The 19233-nt window shown below is 35.5% G+C and overlaps 1 protein-coding gene and 1 long non-coding RNA gene across 5 annotated transcripts in view; both read left to right on the forward strand.

Annotated features, from left to right (window-relative positions):
- LOC144962745 (multifunctional protein CAD-like) overlaps window positions 1–19233 on the forward strand; it is a 59464-nt gene that overhangs the window by 30898 nt on the left and 9333 nt on the right. Inside the window, exons 28-36 of one of the 4 annotated variants that reach the window (XM_078895966.1) lie at window positions 556–720; window positions 1069–1200; window positions 1644–1845; window positions 2126–2241; window positions 2957–3172; window positions 3335–3575; window positions 5159–5209; window positions 7538–7567; window positions 19029–19192. In XM_078895966.1, the coding sequence (XP_078752092.1) occupies window positions 556–720; window positions 1069–1200; window positions 1644–1845; window positions 2126–2241; window positions 2957–3172; window positions 3335–3575; window positions 5159–5209; window positions 7538–7567; window positions 19029–19192 (1317 nt within the window). Of the gene's footprint in view, window positions 1–555; window positions 721–1068; window positions 1201–1643; window positions 1846–2125; window positions 2242–2956; window positions 3173–3334; window positions 3582–5158; window positions 5210–7537; window positions 7568–19028; window positions 19193–19233 lie in introns of all 4 variants that reach the window. The other 3 variants (XM_078895965.1, XM_078895967.1, XM_078895968.1) reach the window with 3 other exon arrangements.
- Window positions 10445–14345, forward strand: LOC144962747 (uncharacterized). Its single transcript, XR_013643522.1, has 3 exons — window positions 10445–10575; window positions 13272–13378; window positions 14224–14345. It is a non-coding gene; the product is annotated as an uncharacterized LOC144962747 (long non-coding RNA).

A 19233-nucleotide genomic window follows, 5' to 3' on the forward strand; every position in this document is an offset into this window, starting at 1 on the left:
TATTTTTTAAAGTATTCACAATATCTCTGTCATTTTTATGTTGGTACATCCAGATATATGTTTATTATTCTTAAGCATTCTAAAACACTGATATCATTAATGTAGAAATGCATTTAAAATGTTTACGATAGGATACATTTCTAAATCAATTAATTTAAACTGGGATATTTTATGACCCTATTGCTCCTGAGAAACACATAATTCTTTTTATTTAAAAAATCGGGTAGTTGTCTTTGAAACAGAACCCATACATTTTGATAGGACTAGAAGACAGATCCATCCTTTAAAAAAAAAACACTTTAAAACATGATCTTATGAGCTGTCTTTTTGATTCATTTTTAATTTTATTTATGATATACTTCTTTTATTCTACAGCGTCCTTATCTTAAATAAACAGTTCACCTTAAAGCCTCTGATAAGTCTTTTGAAGGAGAATATTTTATCAGTTTTTTTGGCATCACATTTTGCAACTTGAACACATGAACATGCTTACTTGTAATAAAGTATGCTTCTAACTTAATCAAATTATAATCTATCCACACTCATGTTTTCCAGCTTGCCCAACAGAAGGCCCGGTGTGACTATGGGATCTATGTGGGTGCGAGTAGCACTAATGCCAAGACAATTTGTGAGTTGGCAGGTCGGGCAGTTGCCATCAAGATGTATCTCAACCAGACATTCTCCACTCTCATGTTGACAGATATGCACGTCTGGATGCAGGTTAGCAGTTGCCATGACAGTATTGTTGAAATTTGGTCTGTGTCACATAGTAAACATGATCAAATTGACAGGCAGAGTGAGGTGAAGGGCTTTGGAAAATTAAAGTCATCAGCTGGAAAGCTTGCATACCTTTTACACCACCATAATCTCCGATTCTCAGAAGTATTTTATAAAAATCAGAAATTGCGGTGGCATATAAACTATGCAAGATTTCCAACTATTGTCTATTTCAATTTTAAGCTGACATTTTAAAAATCTCTTCTTTTTTTTGCGTTGATAATAAATCAGCAGAGTATTTTATGAAAAGATTAATGCCACAACTATGATGACCTATTTCTATCTCAACAGCATTTTGAACACTGGCCAACTGATTACCCCATCTGTGCTCATGCTGAAGGTGTGACTACAGGGGCCATCATTCTCTTGGCTGATCTCTTCAAACGTTCCCTCCATGTTTGTCATGTGGCTAGGAAAGCTGAGGTAAGTGCTAAGTCAATTGGGTTTTTAAAAAATGTTATTTTAAGGAAGAGGGAGGGAGGGAGGGAGTACTGATTAGGAAGACTGAGTGAGGCAACAAGTTACAGATATGTCTCTTGACAAATTTATACAAGTTATTTTCTTGCTACTACACCTACTACTAACCTGCCATTAATTCAAATTTAATTGGTATAAATATTTTTTTAGGAACCAAATTTGATGTCATTAAAAATTTTTCCTCCAAATTCTATTTTTTCAAAACAAAATTTTATTGGAAAATTTGTTGGATATGGTTCCAAAATAAACTATGCATTTTCACTTTAATTCTTAAGCAATTTTAAATGACAATTCATATAGAAAGGAAATATTGCATTTTGGGTTGTAACAGATTTTTTCTTTAAATTAAGATTCTTTTGTTATTCTTTTGTCTGCCATTTTACTATCAGATTATGGTAATCAAAGCAGCCAAGGAACGTGGCCTGAAGATCACATGCGAAGCGAGTCCACACCACTTGTTTCTGACATCAGATGACCTCATCAATATTGGCCAAGGGAGGGGCGAGGTCAGGCCATGTCTTGTCACGAAAGAAGATCAAGATGCATTATGGGACAATATGGATATTATTGACTGTTTTGCCACAGATCATGGTAAGTTGGTGTGATTTGTGCTTTAATCTGTTTCTATTCTACTGAATGATTTTGCATTATTTAAATACGAGTATGCAAATTGCACCCCACCCAATTATCACTGGTGGTCTAAGTTGCAAGTTGATGGGGCCATGAAGTTTATTGGAGTTAAACTTGACGTTATTTTATATTTTAGTCTCCTTTTTCTTTTATACTCCAAGTCATGTTGAGTTCAGGTCAGGTCATCCTTTTTTTAATTGATCATTATTAAAAACTTCACTTTGATTGTTTTTTGTTATAGCTCCTCACACAGTGGAAGAAAAAAGCAGTGCCAACCCTCCCCCTGGATTTCCTGGTCTGGAGACAATGCTGCCTATGTTGCTTACTGCTGTTAATGATGGACGTTTGACCATTCAGGTAATTATCCAAAATTGTTAACGCTGCCGTGGTCTCATATTTGCCATCTTACTAGGCTTTGCAGTGGAATTCCCATCAGTGTGGGGGGGGGGGGGGGGGGAACATTGGCTGGTTAGTCCTTCAGTGATCCAATCACAAAATGGGCAAATAACTTGAGAAAGTTTCATGATCGTTTGATTGTGCTCTATAAGTGACTGTTATATCTAGACTTTCTATAAATTTTCTCTGTTTTACATCGACAATTTTTTAAAAATTGAGCTTTTATATAGCGCAATATCCACTAAATGTGCTCAAAGCGCTTTACAAGGGGTCCCTGGCCAACAGCAACATTTAACATGTAGGACTGGACATGACGCCTGTTAGGCGATATTACTTTTTTTTTCGGACAGAGACAACGCTGTTAGTGGCCAGGTACTCATTTTACACCTGAGTATGGTGAGAGAATATGAGTAAAGAGCCTTCTCCAAGGACGCAACTATGCACCGAGCGAGGCTTGAACCCAGGACTTTCCGATCTGAAAGTGATTGTCATACTACTAGACCACATTTATAGAAATAAGATTTGAAATCTTGCAAATTCTTTTGGATTATTTCCTTTGAAATAGATTTTTATGTTTGTAGCCTCTGACAGATATGTATCCTGTTATGTTGGAAATGATTCATATAACATTGTATGTAATCATTATTTGAATTTTTGTTGTTTTTTTTCCATTTAGGACATTGTATTACGTCTGCACACCAACCCTAGGAAAATCTTTAATCTTCCTGAGCAACCTGACACGTATGTGGAAGTAGACTTGGATCAAAAGTGGGTTATTCCTCAAGCCCTGCCTCACACCAAGTCAAAGTGGACGCCATTTGCTGGTAAACATGTGGTTGGCATGGTGAGGAGAGTCATGCTGAGAGGGGAGATTGTCATGGTGGATGGAGAGGTAATGACCCCCCCCCCCCTCCTCCCTCTCTCTCTCTCTCTCTTCTGTCTTTCTCTCTCTTTCTGTCTCTCTGTCTGTCTCTCTCTCTCTCTCTCTCTCTGTGTGTGTGTGTGTGAGAGAGCTATAATGCGATCAATGTACTGTTTACCTCCTCTGCCACAGGTATTAGCCCAGCCTGGACATGGCATTGATGTTGCCAGTTGTAGTATCATCAAAAAGGTCCAAGACTCCCCCAAGCCTTCATCCCACCTCACAGTGCAAATTCCAGCCGTCACGCAAGCAGGACAAATCCCCTCAGAACCTACTAGCCCAAGGAAAATTGTCCCATTCTACTCTGAGAAACCATTACTATATGGACCAAGGACACCTAAGATGAGTGAATCTTCCAGCTTTCCTCATCCTGGTATGGGTAAGATCTGTACTCTTGTTTTTAAAATCACTGCACTCTGATTGTCCTGGATACATTAATGACATGCTTAAATTCTACTTCCTGGGTGGGGATCCTGACCTCCCATAGCGGGCAGGGAGGTACACACTGTCTTCTATCCCCTTATATCTGTTTTCCAACATGCTTTCTGTCTTTGTCTTGGTATAAGATTACTTTTTTTTTTTCTGGCCCTGGTCGGAGTCCTGGCTGGGAGGGAAACAGTCAAATGCATAGTTATTGTTTTGGGAGATGATATTTTTTTCCTTGTAAATCATTTCTCTGTTATGTATTAGTATATTTGTTATTTTTTAATGTATAATGTAAGCATTTGAGTGTGTTCCTCTTTGTTGGATTTTGTTCTTGTGTCCGGATGAGACTTATAGGTGATCTCAAACTAAGTACATTGGTGATATGCTCTTGGAATCTACATCTGATCCCTATTTGTTCCCAGTTCCCCTATGTCTTACTTTCTCTTGGATGCTTCAATTGTAATTCTAGAACTTTTTACTATCCCATTTTCTTCCTTTTTACTGGCGCTGATATAACCTAAATGTGTTGCAAGCGCCGTAAAACCCTGAAAAACAAACAAACAAAACAAATTCTACTTCCCAGTCAGAAATCTGAGATCAAAGTCTGATAATCTTATTTGTATGAAGCCAAAATTGGCGAGCATGCGTTTGAATATTCGGCATTCCTTATCTGGAACTCCCTTCCAAGATATATCAGAGATAGTAATGATGCAGAATTCTTTAAAAAAACATCTTAAAACATTTCTTTTTAAGATGTATCACTGTAGAATTATATTGCTTTGTTTCATACTGCATGTTTGAGTGGTTGTATGTTTGAGTGAAAGTTGTCGCTTTACTGTTAAGCACTTTGAGCTTGTTGAGATACATAGTACGGCCGCACTATATAAAAACCATATATTATTATTATTATTGGTATGCATTTTTTTTTTTCATATTCTTTGATCAATTAAAAGATCAAAAAGATAGAAAAGAAATGACATTCATTTCCTATTATGTAAAATCTGCTACAGGTTTTATTTCTATTTCTTAAAGATAATGTTATGTAATCTTGTGTGGAGTATTCACTTTTTGCAACGAAAGATCTGATACACCGCTAGGCGCAATTCAATTTTATGTCAAAGATGACATTAATAACCAACGAATTACTTTTGGACCCAACTTTTTCCTCTAATTTACCAAACACTCAATTTACCATAACTATTGATTGTTATGACAATGTGATCAACTAATTCATAATGCAATTATGTGGGCTAAGTCTGTCACAAAGTTTTCCGTTACTTTGTGTTACAAAATGTGCTCAGGATGAATTTGCATTCCACTAGATTTGGGTAGGGTGAATGTTGAATAGTCCATTTACACATACAAACCAAACCTTCCCCTCCCCATATATATGGATTTCATTCTATGCATCTTAAAGCAATCTTTTCATCCAACCGCTGTCTATCAAATCAATATTATTTTTTAACCCTTAGTCTACATCATCAAACGTGTTTTATAATGCCCATCTAACTCCCTCTTCTATTCTACCAGTCAGTCTTGGAGAGTCACCAGAAAATATCTCTCACTTCAGGGAAAAATCAGGTAAGAATTTTTATCAAATTTTTAATACTCATATTGATTTCAGCCTTGGTCTTTATATCAGCTAATAAATATTTCATTGTTGATTTCAGCCTTGGTATTTTGTATCAGCTAATAGATATTTCAGATACTTTTTATCAGACATAATTTCTAAAAGAATTATATCTTATATTTATTATTATTTTTTTCACTCAAAAGGTCAAAGCTACTGCATAACCACATGCAGCAAATCTTTTTCCAATTTGCTTTATTTATCAATAACACTCAGCATTATTTGCATTGTTTTAGGCCAACGTGATATTTGGGACGAGTTTTGTTTTGAGTGTGTTTTTCTATCTGCTTTTAGTTCTGCATCATTCATTATTTTGATTTTAAGCAAGAAATAAAAAAAGAATCATCACACCAAAGTTTTATGTCTTAAGGACGTAGGGTTTTTTCTTCTCCTCTCTTTTCAATCCTAAAATAGCCATGCAAACAAATTGACTCTTCTCTTTCCCCCATTTTTGTTGAGAGACTTTTTTGGACTTAAAAAAATCTAACCGTCTAACACGACAGCTTGTGCAGTGATTTCTCCAAAAGGAGGCAAAGAACCCTGCTTTTCCCTGCTTTGTACCTGTGATAATATTTGAATTGAGGTGATGTCTTGGGAGAGAGATACTTTTATAAAGCCTGATATAGTTTTTACCTCAAATTAAATGTTTAGATTTTCATTTGTATTCTAGGTCTACAATGAGTGCTGAATTGCTAGCATGAAATATGTGTGGTGTGACGGCTTCATTATACTCCTATGAAATATTCTCTCACAAATTGAAGCATTTAGTTGGATTTAACATCATCATAATCATTAAGAGGATAATGCTTTTATTGTTATTACTGTATCTGTCATTTTTTGTGGACATGTTTGAGCAAAGAAAAAATCTCACTTAAACATTTTCCTCATATAATTGATTGACTTTTGATTTAGAAAATAAATAAAGAAGGTATTTTGAAAAGTGAATTAATGAATTCATAATAAAAGTAAACTGAGATCTGTGATGCATTTGTTGTTCACATACATCTTGCTCTCTGAAAATTGTTAGCAGATAACGTGATCTCTAAACAAAACATCAATCTGCACTGGTAATGACACTGTTTATGGTAATGATTTAGATCAGTTCACATTTGGAAATTCAGTGGTTTTATCTACAAGTTTAATTTGCATATCACTATCAAGGTTTGCATATCACTATCAAGGTAAAGGAAAGATAACACGTGAATGATAGATGGATTTTGAGTTTATCAATGCGAGGAAAAGGATTGGAATTGTAGGGTAGTAAAGGAATTTGTCGTAATGCACAACTGAATAATATCAATAAAATTTGGTATGGTCGAAAAAATTTTAAAATTTGGTTTTGGCTTTCGAATGATTGGCATTATGTTGCAATAATCAGGCTTTTCATTCTTATCCCAAAATATCACATTGTTTTATCCCCCTCCCCCCAAATAAGAATACCTGTATTTTGCAAGTTATTTCTTTTAATTTTGATTCATGTCTGAATGCTTAGATGACGAAAATGACCACCATTTTGTAGTAGGATTTATACCAGGTAATTTTGAGAAGTTAAAAGAGTCATTGTGAATCCATTGTAATCCGTCTGAAAAATCAGTTGTCATGCCATCATTGTAAATCTATTGTCTTAGAAGAGAGTTTAATTATCTCTTCAATGTTTAAGAATTATGTGTACCTCCAACCATTCCAAAAATAGCATGCTACAAATAAAAAATTATGAGAAATGTTACCTGGAATTAAGTGTGAGGTTGTAGTGTATATTAGTGTAAAACATCAAAATGTCGACCCATTACAGAGCCACTCATATTTCAATTTAAATGTAAATTATGGTATTGCAGCGGAATAAAAATTATCACTTAAATGTCAGCGATAATTCAAATCTTCTTGCCAATTGTTATTAAAATCCATCAGATGGTTGTGGAGGTATAAGAATAAATATGTTGGTACGAGTCTTGGACATACTATAAAGATGTAACTCAGTATACTAGGGTGATTTATCAAATATTTTATTTTATTTATAGGTTAATTTGATTCCCAATATCTTCAAGCACGTCACAGTGTTTCAATATTTTAGGCCCAACTAAATTGTGTGTAAAATATTTGGGTGCCACCGATTTGGCACTAACTGAAGAATCTTGCAAAAGTGATTGAACGTGAATATTGTGACAGTGTGGTTGTAAACCTGTTATTTGATGGTGTTAGTTTGTTTACCACTACTAGAATGGTGTTTATTCATGTCTATTTTATTATCTTTGACTTTTCTCCCTTTGCCGACCTTCAAGACTCATTTTCTACCCAGAAACCAAACACAGGTATAACATTGAATATGTGTACAGTAAATGTCCCAATATAATCTGTTGTTTGGCATGGGGATAGGGTTAATAAAATCACCATGTATTTTGAATTACTATTAATTTAGCGCTTTGCTTTTTAATTTATTTTGCTTAGCTCATATTGCTTGTCTTGACACTGTCATTAAAAAAAAAAAAATCTTTATGACGCTGAATGTGTTCTTATAGATTTTTTTTGTCCTACCACCTTTTAAAATGTAAGATAACCAAATGGGCAAACAATTATCTTGTCTTAAATATTTTTCAACTAGTAAAACAATTTTCATAAAATTTCCCATTTGTTTTCCCCGCGCATAGAAAAAAAAAAGAAAATCAGTAGGATATCTTTATGTTGAATTCTTTTTTTTATTGTTGGTTTCATCAGAGGATTGAATGTTTGAATATTTCATTATTTTTAAGCATTTTATTCACTTCTTTTATTTTTTTTTTCTCCTTTTTTTTTTTCTTCTTTTTTTTCTTTCTTCTTTTTGTTTTTCTTCTTCTTTTTCTTTTTTTTTTTTTTCTTTTCTTTTTTTTTCCATATAGAGAAGCTAAGTGGACTTTTTAAGCTACATTGCAGTGTGTGTGTTATCAATGTTACGTGCATGCATTGTTTATTGTTTGTTTTTGTTTTTTTAGTCTGCTTGATGTTATTTTGATTGATAGCTTTTAATGAACAATCATTAATCAAAGTCAACTACTTTGTGTGATGGAGGTAGCCATCATTTATACTGTGCTTTATCAGTTTATGTCACACATGACACAGAAATGGATTCCTTTAAATGCTAAGGCTATAATCCTTTTGTACAAGCACAAAATGTCCCCTCATATTCCCGTCCTCCTGTCCGTCTTTCTTTCCCCTCCCCCCCCTCCCCCGCTCTCTCTCTCTCTCTCTCTCTCTCTCTCTCTCTCTCTCTCTCTCTCTCTCTCTCTCTCTCTCTCTCTCTCTCCCCCCTCTCTCTCTCTCTCTCTCCTCTCTCTCTCTCTCTCTCTCTCTCTCTCTCTCTCTCTCTCTCACACACACACACACACACACACATGCACATAGACTCACTCTCTTTCTCTGCTTTTCTTTTCCTTTCTCTTTTCTTCTCTTATTCCTTTTTTTTTTTTCACGTTGTTATGTGTCTTTTCTATTTTTGCTTTGCTTTGCCTTTTTTTTTTCTTCAACATTTGTTTTTATTGTAAATTTAAACATGACTTGTAGAGCCTTTATGAGTTGTAGAACCTATGATAAAAGTTGGACATTTGTCCATCCTGCATATTTCTCGGTCCTTTTCTTACATTGCTCAAACATGCATGAGTTAAAGTCTTTGAAAAGTCAAAAATAATTATATTAATATTTTATTTTTAACTTCGTTTCCCCCACCCCACATTATAATTGTTTTTCAAGTTTTTTAGAGCTTTGTATGGTGAGAATACCACACAATGTTTGCATATTTCAAGATAATCCTTAGCATGGCAGTTAAACCTGTTTTTTATTTTTATATGACACTGAGATAGTTCGTTCCTAGGTAACCAAGAATTTGATTTGTCGAAGTTATAAAGTACAAATACTGGAGCGAAAGCAGGAGAAGAATTATTACCATATTGATGTTTTTTTTTTGATTTTTTTCGTCACTGACCATCCAGTTTGACCATCGTTAGATGATGGCATGTTTGCTATTTATGATTTAAACTAACAGTCTGCTGTCATAATCCATGTGTTGTGGTTAACACACATTTTTCAAAGGAGAAATAAATAAAACTATCATTTGGTTAAAACATTGCGGTTATGGATGCCTATTGGCAGTTAAGTGTTCTTGTAGACAGAGACTAGAAATATTTTTTTTACTTGCACTCATTGGACAGTTGGTTACCATGTACATGGTCAAAACAGAAAAGAAACCAATAAAGACTGGTTTGATTATACAGATGGTCACCGTTGTCATGGTCTCAAGTGAGTAAAGAGCTACTCGACTATGCATAAAGATATATGTAGAATGAGGCCCCAGAATTTACTAGTTACTATAAATGAAAAACAATTAACGATTTGTTTACAATGAAATAAAAATAATGATGAAATTTAATTAAAAGAGATAAACAGTGATCGTGGCAGTTACAAATAGAGATATGAATATTTTACGTAACTTATGATAATATGTCAGGTTCGTAAGTTTACGTTTCCAGGCAGTTGATGGGCTTGGATGATCTATTCCTCTGATAACAGGATCGGACTCGTAAAATTCCACTTCCAGGCAATTGGTAAGAGGTTATTGTGTAGTCCTTTGACAGCGGGCTTGGGTTTGATCCTTGAAGATTATACAATCAAAGTTAAAAGCTCCGGCGTCTTAATGGTGTAGATATAATATCTACAAAGTCCCAAAAGATAAAAATCTTCCAGTATATATATAGGAATAGAGCGACTGGCCGTCCGGCATAGATTGTGGAGAGAAAAGTGAGTGTAGAGTGTTAGACCTATCAGCTTTTATAATAGAACAGTAAAGGAAGGTGCCCCAAACGTAAACAAGGTCTAGAAGCACGTGGCAGACCACATGTTCCTGTCTTGACAGCTCACGTTCCAATGTAAATTATAGAAAAAAATAACCTTTAAAATTTGGCTGTTATGTGGCAAAAGAAACACATATTCATAAATACTCGATCACGCGTCAAATAATATCTAAATATTGATTTTTTATTAAACAAATCGTAAAATTTATCAAAAATTACTGTCGGTCTATTTTTAGACCACGGTCAATCTCATTCTCCAAAATCAATGCGCTTGTGTGAACAAAACAAGAACTATTTGAAATCTGGTTTTCGGAATAATTTAGCCATATACAAAGAATTTAAATAAATAACTATTTTATTTGTACGTATTTGTTTTTAACTGACTGAGTATTATCTACAATTTGAACGACAAAAACGGGAGACCTGTTTTGTGCGCAACGTTGTCCGGCTGCTAAAGTTCCTAATCACCAGAAAAGAATGGCAGTCCAACTCATGCAAAGGTAAGATGCCAATTTCAGTGTTTGAGTTTGTAATTTGTATCGATTGGTTTTGAGAGAAGGAAACGATTTAGTTCAATGTTAATCCATAATAGCGTTCGGGTATTTAACTTTGGATGTCTCACCGGCATAATTTTAGAATGCTTTGTTTATTTGTTTTCATTTCACTTCGCAATTTGACTGCTGTCAGTCATTACAAATTACAGTTACAGTTACAGTACAGCTTCACTCGCCGATTCTCACTTACAGAGTTTACGTTTCCTTCACTCATGTCTGCTTCATGCTCATTCAGTGAGTGATTCGAATACTACTCTGTGAGAGAACACACTTTTCGTAATTTATGACATTTTATGGGTAACGTTTACAGTCTAGAACGTGTGTCAGTGTCAGCGTCAGTCATAACTTGACCGAAAAACAAAACAGAAAGGAACAAAAAAAAGAGCAGACACCCCCCTCCTCAGTAGTTGAAATCTCAACAAAAGTTGTTTTTTTTAAATCCTCATCTTTCGTGGCGCGTAGCTTTCACCGCTTGTCATATTTTATTGACTCTCGCTCTTTCCTGACCTGATAATAATAATAGATTTCGAAACAGTCTTCATTCTCTCATTATCTATTCATGACTGGAACTGGAAAAGGAACAAGACAAAGGGTCTCTGCCACCGATTTTCAATATCTTGTGTTGTTTGAGGGATTTAAGTTGGTAGCCGTTTTTGCCACATAAGACTTGTTGTTATTGTTTTTGCTGAGAGTCGATGGGATAAGGAATGGCAGAGAGGGAGGAAGGGGTGAAAAAATGAGAATGTCTGGGAAAAGAAAATGTCCCACTCAACCCCTTCTCGCATCTTTGATATTTGGCAGGTGTCAAACTACATGTATGACGTTTTGGATCTTCCAAGCCGTTTCGCCTTATTTGGTCGGTAGCTCTGTGAAAGAAAACATACAATTGTAAAATGCAGGGAGTGCGGTCTGATATTTTCGTCGTCGCTATGATTATTCCCAGACAGGGTCTGCCAATAACGAAAATTGGTTATTCCCAGACCGATAGAGGAAAAAAAAAAAACAATATTTTTTTATTTAAAAAAAAAATAAAAACAATTTTAAGAAATTCATGCTCAGAAACGGAACAAGGCCAAACAAAAAAGGATAAAAGAATAGACTCGCTCCAAAAAAAAAAAAAGATTTAAAAAAAAAAAGGGGGGGGGGAGCGATTGAATGAATCTGTGCAGCTAAAATGAGCAACGAGTTTCCCTTGGCTCAAGAGGAATGAAAATGAAAAAAACTGTGTTTAAGTTTTTGTATGAGTGTTGTGGGGGGTCGTGGGTTTTGTTACAGTTTTATACTTATAGATAGAATGCGGTTGGCCAAGGAGTTCACAACATTGCCATCCGGAAGTATAACGGACCAACACACAAACTCTGTGTAACCATGAACTTTTATAGTCTGGTTAATACAGTTTAGTGAGAACAACTCACAAACGCGGATGGCAAAAACAATAACAAAGGCCTGAGTGACGTCATCTGCATACTATCTATACACATCCCTGTTAGTTCAATCTATTTTGGGGTAATGATCAAGTGGGGCCTGGTCCCACAACTCTTTACGGATTTACCTTGGATTGAAATGAAAACTAAACCTCTCTGATTACTTTAGATTACCTAATTTTATTTCATACGTTTTTTTATGAAGAAGAAGCTTTTTAGGATTTTGTAATTCATAGGAAACACCATGATATGTGACATGATGTCTTATCTAAATTTTGCCTGAGGAATGATAAGCCAACAATTTTGAAAAGCTCTCTCTATTGATCGAATTATCAAAAATTTTATTTGTGATCAGATATTTTATTTGACTTTAAAGTGAAATCTAGAGGCATTAAAAAATATTCAATGTTTATTAGACTTTTCTTATGTGATCAAAAAGTTAAATACAGGAAATACTGATCAAATGAGTTCACCAGAAGGTAAATAAAAGCCCATTTTTTAAAAGCTAATCGACATTGGTTATGTAATCTTGCCTTCATGATCATAAATCTCTGATAAAATTAGACCTGACACAACGGTTTTAGTTTTAACAACCTAGTGGTATCTGAGTTCCGGGTCCATTATGTTTTCTAATGTTTTTATTGAATATAAGCAAACCATTAAGAAATAGGTCATGTCTATATATTCAACATTGAATGGTATTTCTTCTTACATTGAAATAAGTGGTTCTTTAGAGTAATAAGGCTCATGGAACTGGAGTTATTCCTGTTTCTGTAACATGAAGCAACAGACCTTAAATAGTGCTTGATAACTTTCTTTAAACAATAAATGGTATTTCATCTTACTTTGAAATAATTGGTCCTTTAGAGTCATAAGGCTCATGGAACTGGAGTTTTTCCTGTAACATGAAGCAACAGACTGTAACAAGTGCTTGATGAACTCTGAATAAGTTGCACATTTACATTTTACTTGTAGAGTTAGATCCAGTTATTCATTCAAACATTGCTATCTTAATTTCAAATTGGCATTTAATTAATAATAATAAATATAAAGTTAAATAAATCCAATGATAATAATTGATAAAATAAGATAATTATAACTTTTATTCATTGGTTGGTCCATATGAATTTTACTTTATGATTTTGTGTGAGATGATATTGCTTTTTATGGGACCATGGGAAAATGGTTTAGGATGCCATGCTTATCTTTTTTTTTCAGATCTAAATAACATTACAACAAGAATGAGTCTCTGCATTCCTTTAATTGTTCTGGAAGCATTGGCCTGCCTATACCATGGGAATTAAACAATTTATATTCAGGAAGAAGTATCATTATTATTATTATTATCATCATCATCATCATTGAGTCATATCCTTCAAGATTATCAAAATGGCTTTCATTTGTTACTGTATCTTATAGAGTTCCTCATATATCATTATGGACCCTTCTATGTTTTTTTAATGGAATTAATGTTTTTATTCTATATTCTTCATAAAACCTCTCAGCTTTATTGACCTACCAAGTATAATCTAGAGACTAGAGAGCGGTGATTGAGAGAACAGGACCATATTTTGCTTTCGAGCGTTTCTTAATTTTAAAAGCAGCTTACTGTAGTTTGTAAAGATTTTAAAAAACTTTTTTCTAATGACAGCGTCTAATACACGTTAAAACCAATGCATTTCTATCCCGTTGTAATTTTTGGCAGTGGTATCTCCATTTTAATGGTATTGGCTCCTGTTTCTTTATACAAATGCCCTGTGAGCTTGTTATACACTCGAAAGAAACATTTACATAGGGAAGTCAAGAAGAATATAGCAAAAGAAACCTGCTTCCTTGGTTATGAATAAGAAATTTAAAAAGAAATAGGCAAATATCTCTTTATCTTGTCTACCATTTAACTTTCTAATTATTTTTAAAAGTTTATTATATCCTTTTCTATATTTATAATTTAATTTATCAACAAGATAAGAGTACTGATGAATCTATTTATGTAGCTGATTTGTAATGGTAGTAGAATTTGATAGATGGGACCATGTGATGTTGCATATCAGAACCTTTCTTAATCAAAGCTTTTGCTAAGGCTCTTAAATCACAGATTTAAAAAAATGGAACTACACAGTTTCAGTAATAATTATCAATTTTCTTTATTTTTTTTCTTTCTCTTTCACAGGATGAGAATACAAGCATACCTTTATAATGGAGAAACATCTTATCTATATTTTTAAAAATGATTTTCAGTTTGAATAACATGAATATGAATGAAATGACAATAAAAGTGATATAAATTTATAATCTGCTTTTAATTTATTTCGATTTCACAAGTTGTGTTATGGCCCTCAGATACGGCAGGACGGGTGAGACTGAGAACCAGTCCTCACAATAGCACTAGAGGTCTTGTATGCAAGATGTGATTTCCATTGATGCAGTTTAAAGACTGTCCTGTTTTATTCATTCTGGTGCACGCTGTAGGTTTTTTGGGGTTTTTTTTTTTGTTTCTTGTTTTAAAGAAAGATTCTTTGGGCTTTTTTCTTCAATCTAAGACTTGATTGAATTCTGACTCAATGCAAATCAACTTTGTTCCAACTCCAACTCCTCAATTTCAAATTACAATGAACTTGTGCGCCCTTCCTTCTTTGTTAACCTACAGGTTATTGGATATGTAAGTTTAATACATTTACGTCTACCACAATGATAGACTAGCAATTTATCTAAATATCTTGCATTCGTCTTTTGTAATAACTTTTCATTCTGGGTTACACATGAAAGTTAGCAATGCCGGGTTACAAAAGTATTTTGATATTAAAAAGATCATCATCCTAACATTCTAATCTTAATCTTTGTCATCTTACTTTTTTTTTATATGTTGCCAGGTGTAAGACTTATTAATTTTGCAAGTCATCATCATCATAGCTTGTCGCACCAACACCAAACTCACTCCACAGCATTGGGAGCAGACTCTTAGGTCATGGTCAGTGCAGCTGAGCCCATCCTGGCATTCTCTAAGGATGTCTGCTCTGGGCATTCACATGTACACAAGCTAGTCTCAGCCAGCCCCCACTTTTTCATGCCACCAGTTGTTCTCACAAGTTTTGCCCGTGCTGTGTTCAGTGTTACCAATTCATTCCTGGGGAGCTCGGTTCCGTAGGACAGTTCTTCTCTCGGATCTCCAACAGCTTCATTTGCATGATTGTCCCACTCTGTGTGGAAATCCTGTATACAGCTGCATGGTCAGGTTGATGCTTTCTTCCGTCATGAAGCTCTTTCTCGACTTCAGTCTACTTTTTATTGGGCTGTGGTCATGTTGGGGGTGCCTTGGGTCCATTTTCTGTTTATATTTCTGGGCTTTGGAAGCAGTGGCTCTTCGAATGTGGGGAGGTGCAATGCCAGCCAGCCGATGGAGGACTGGAACTGCAGTCGGTTTCAAGTTACTCTAATGATCCGGCAGGTGTTATTTTGACATGGCAGGATCTTACTCAGACTGGTGAGACCTTTTCAGCTGTTGAATAGCAGAGGGCTAGTATGGTTGTCCTGACTGTTTTCTGATCTGCTCCCCGTGTAAGTTTTTCTTCTCTTTTCTTAGGAAGTTGTTTCTTTTGGCCACCTTTGCTTTTGTTTTCTTTGCGTTCTGAGAAAAGGACATTGTGCGGTTTACGGTAACACCGAGGTACACGGGGAATGTGTTGTTCTCCAATATGTCCCCATTCCAGGAGATGTTCAGTTTCCTGTTTTCTTTAGACTTGGCGGCTCTTTATATGGAAAGCACACTCTTGAGTTTTTCCTGGGTTAGCATTTTGTGAGTTCTTTAAATGTGGGCTCAGAGAGTGGCTCCAGGACATCCGTTAGTCTCTCCTCAATGGTCTTGAAATCAGAGGCCTGGGACGCGAGACACAGATCATCAGCATATAGAAACCCCTGGATGTTCTCGAACTGAGGTTGGTCATTGGTATAAACGTTGAAAAGGATAGGTGCAATTACCGATCCTTGAGGGAGTCCGTTCTTTTGTGATCTGCTTTTCTTCCCATCCATTTCCACAAAAAAGTGATGGTTTGACATAAGGGATTTTATTATTGCAACTATTTTTGTGTTACGAGTTACCCTTGCAACCTTTAGGAGCAGTTTCCTGTGATTTACTGTGTCATAGGCAGCTGCCAGGTCCACGAACACAGTTCATGTAATTTGTTTGTTCTCGTAGAGATGACTGATCCTACCTCAATGGCGATTGGTCCGGATTGTGATTTTGGTATGGGGTTGCCGACAGTTTTTGACATGGCTGGAAGACACAAATGCAGGGTCTGGGTTGTAACCTGTTCTCCAGCGAGCGCTTGAAAAGGATGATTCATGCGTCATAGAAGAGTGTCAGATTATATTGGTCAGCCCATTCCTCAACAGTATCTACATCTTCGTTGTTCTCATTGTATCCCCATTTGGTGCTGTGGCTGTTAAAGTCACCTATCACAATCATTGGTTTCTCACTAGTGGTGGATGTAACTGGCCACTTGAATGGCGTTGGTGGAGGTTTGTTGACAGATATCACATTGAAGTGTCTGCCTTCAATTCTGAGAATTTCCACCTCACTTACTGTCATGTCCTGGTTGTATGTCACTATTGATTTGTCTTTGACTTTGATGTAGTTAACGCTACCGTGAATGTTGCTTTCATGTTGTATGACTAAATGCATGCCAGGGATGTTTAGTGCCACGGTCTTGTGCGTCTCTTGTAGACAGAGTTGCGTCGCTGGAGGCCGATTGCTACAACACACACAACACCAACATTTTGCAAGTATCTTTAACACTTTTACCATTAAACGATGATATTGACAACAACAATAATAATAACTATTATTATTATTATTATTATTATTATTATTATTATTATTATTATTATTATTATTATTATTATTATTGTTATTAATAATGATATTAGTAGTAGAGGTCTAGTAGTAGAAATAGTAACAGTTGGACCAAGTACATAAATATGAATATTTATACAGCGCATTTCAACAGATTCAGATAGCCGTGAGCAATGCGCTTCACAATGTTTCATATTTATCCCCCCCCCCCCCCCCCCCCCCACTTCAACAAGCCGTATGGAACCATATTTCTTTGTCATACAGCCTGTTAAGCGACCCTTGTGTACTAAACCTGTCACTACCCGTCATTTCTGTAGCCAGATACTCATTCAATCGAGTGGGTAAGCGGTAAAGTGCCTTAGCCAGGAAACAACGCGGGGACCACAATTTTTCACGATTAGTCATCCATCCTATTACTGATCACACTTAGCATTGGCATTGCTCGACTTTTGTGACAAGACGAAAACCGTACCGCTGAGCCATACGGTCCGTTAGTTCAGTCTAGTTTTGTGGTATCAGTGGTTATAATACAGTAGTGGTAGTGCAGTTATAGTAGAAGTACGTAGTAGTAGTCTTCTGTTCAAAATGGTCATCTGAGCGAAGAGATAGGAGATAGATTCGAATTTACTCTCTTCATTGCATTGACCGTATGCTTTGACTTTGATCATTTGATACGCTGTAAAAAAAAAAAAAAAAGTACGGTCCACCTTAACCAAAAACAAGCAACAATCTTAGTTTCCCTGAACATAGATATGGTTTTGTTTACGGGAAGAGGGGAACCATGATTATGGTTTTCCTACAAAATAAAAGGAGCATTTGGGCTATAAATAATATGATCGTGGCCTCCCTAGCTATCTCAGGCTCGGAGTAAACAGCTGGAATTTATTCACGACCAGCTTCAGTTTGCTGCCTTAGCAACATGTAAACAAAAAGTTGGTTGGATGCGCATGACATTACTAAAGGTCAACTGCAGCATAGTTCGGGTCATTTATAAAAAAAATCTGGGTCACGTTTGACGTCAAATGTTATTGTTTACATATGGGGCACCTTCCTTTACTCTTCTATAAGTGGTTACGTGACAGAATGTAGAACGAATAGTATTCACTAATTAGAAATTAATTCGAGGGAAGGCTATAAAAGGAAAGACGATCTAATATTAGAAGGTAAAGTTTATCTAAGCCTACCGAAATATAACTGGAGTGAGATGAATTCAGTTCTTAATAAAATAAAATTTAATAAGATAATTGTGAACAACCTTTACTGTGACAACCGTAGTAAATTCAACTGTATGCCTTTCTCTGGTTTTATGGATGCGATTACTCTTTAGCAAATTCAATCTTATGTTTTCGTCTTATTGAAATATTCTTTTGCATGTGCCTTTACATGTGATTGGAGTATTGTTTGATGCAATTTTTAATTGTTTCTCTCTCTCCCTCTTTCTCTTGTTTTTCAACTTCCACTTTTCACATTCAGCAGTATTACGCAAAGCACCTCTATTATTTTATGCCTTTTTTTCCTTCTCCAATCTTCTTTTGATCAACGTTTTAAAGAAATTTAAGCAGTTCATTGGAATTAACATCTGGTCAGCTTCATCCATGTATCACTTACTTAATTGTCTGCGGTGTTTCATCAACACATAGGATTGACAATAGTCAGCACCAGTGACTTCTGTCCTCCGTCAGCTTTCGAACTTCACCCCAAGTTCAACCAAAGGATGTTATCTTTCTCCTGATCTTCCCCTTGTCTCCATTTCATCCATGCATTGGACACTATAATTTTACATTTATTAAAAAGGATCAGACTGAGAGTGACTGTGAATATGGTGCTTCGTGAATAGGCATAGTGTTGCTCGTGTGTATGTTAAAATACTATGAGATTGTAACTAATTTTCATGGTTAAATTCTGACTTCGAAGATATTTTCATTAATAAAGGGGAAAGAACAAATTCAAACAAAATATTTACTTTAATATAAATGATGGTCCTATGTTTAGACTGATTTGGCTTTGATAATATGTCCAGTTACTTTATATTTCTGCAACAACCCATATCTTTGGTGTCCCCTGAATATTTTCCAAAACCACTTATTTTTCTTTAATCCTCATATTATTCTGATTGATTTCTTCAGACGCCCCTCGTGACTTCCATGCCAGCCATGCTGAGATGCTACGCCAGATTCCATCTGGTCACCACCCATTCCCACCAACTCTCCAGCCTGTGGGATTGCCTCACTATCTACCTGGCTTGACAGGACAGCACGTCACTACTGTAATGACCTTCAACAAAGAACAGGTGTGTTTTTGTAGTTGTGGGGATGAAGGAAACCTATTCCA

This window comes from Berghia stephanieae, chromosome 1 (assembly GCF_034508935.2).
Source record: "Berghia stephanieae isolate SIO BIC M18660-M18661 chromosome 1, UCSD_Bste_1.3, whole genome shotgun sequence".
Lineage (NCBI taxonomy): Eukaryota > Metazoa > Mollusca > Gastropoda > Nudibranchia > Aeolidiidae > Berghia > Berghia stephanieae.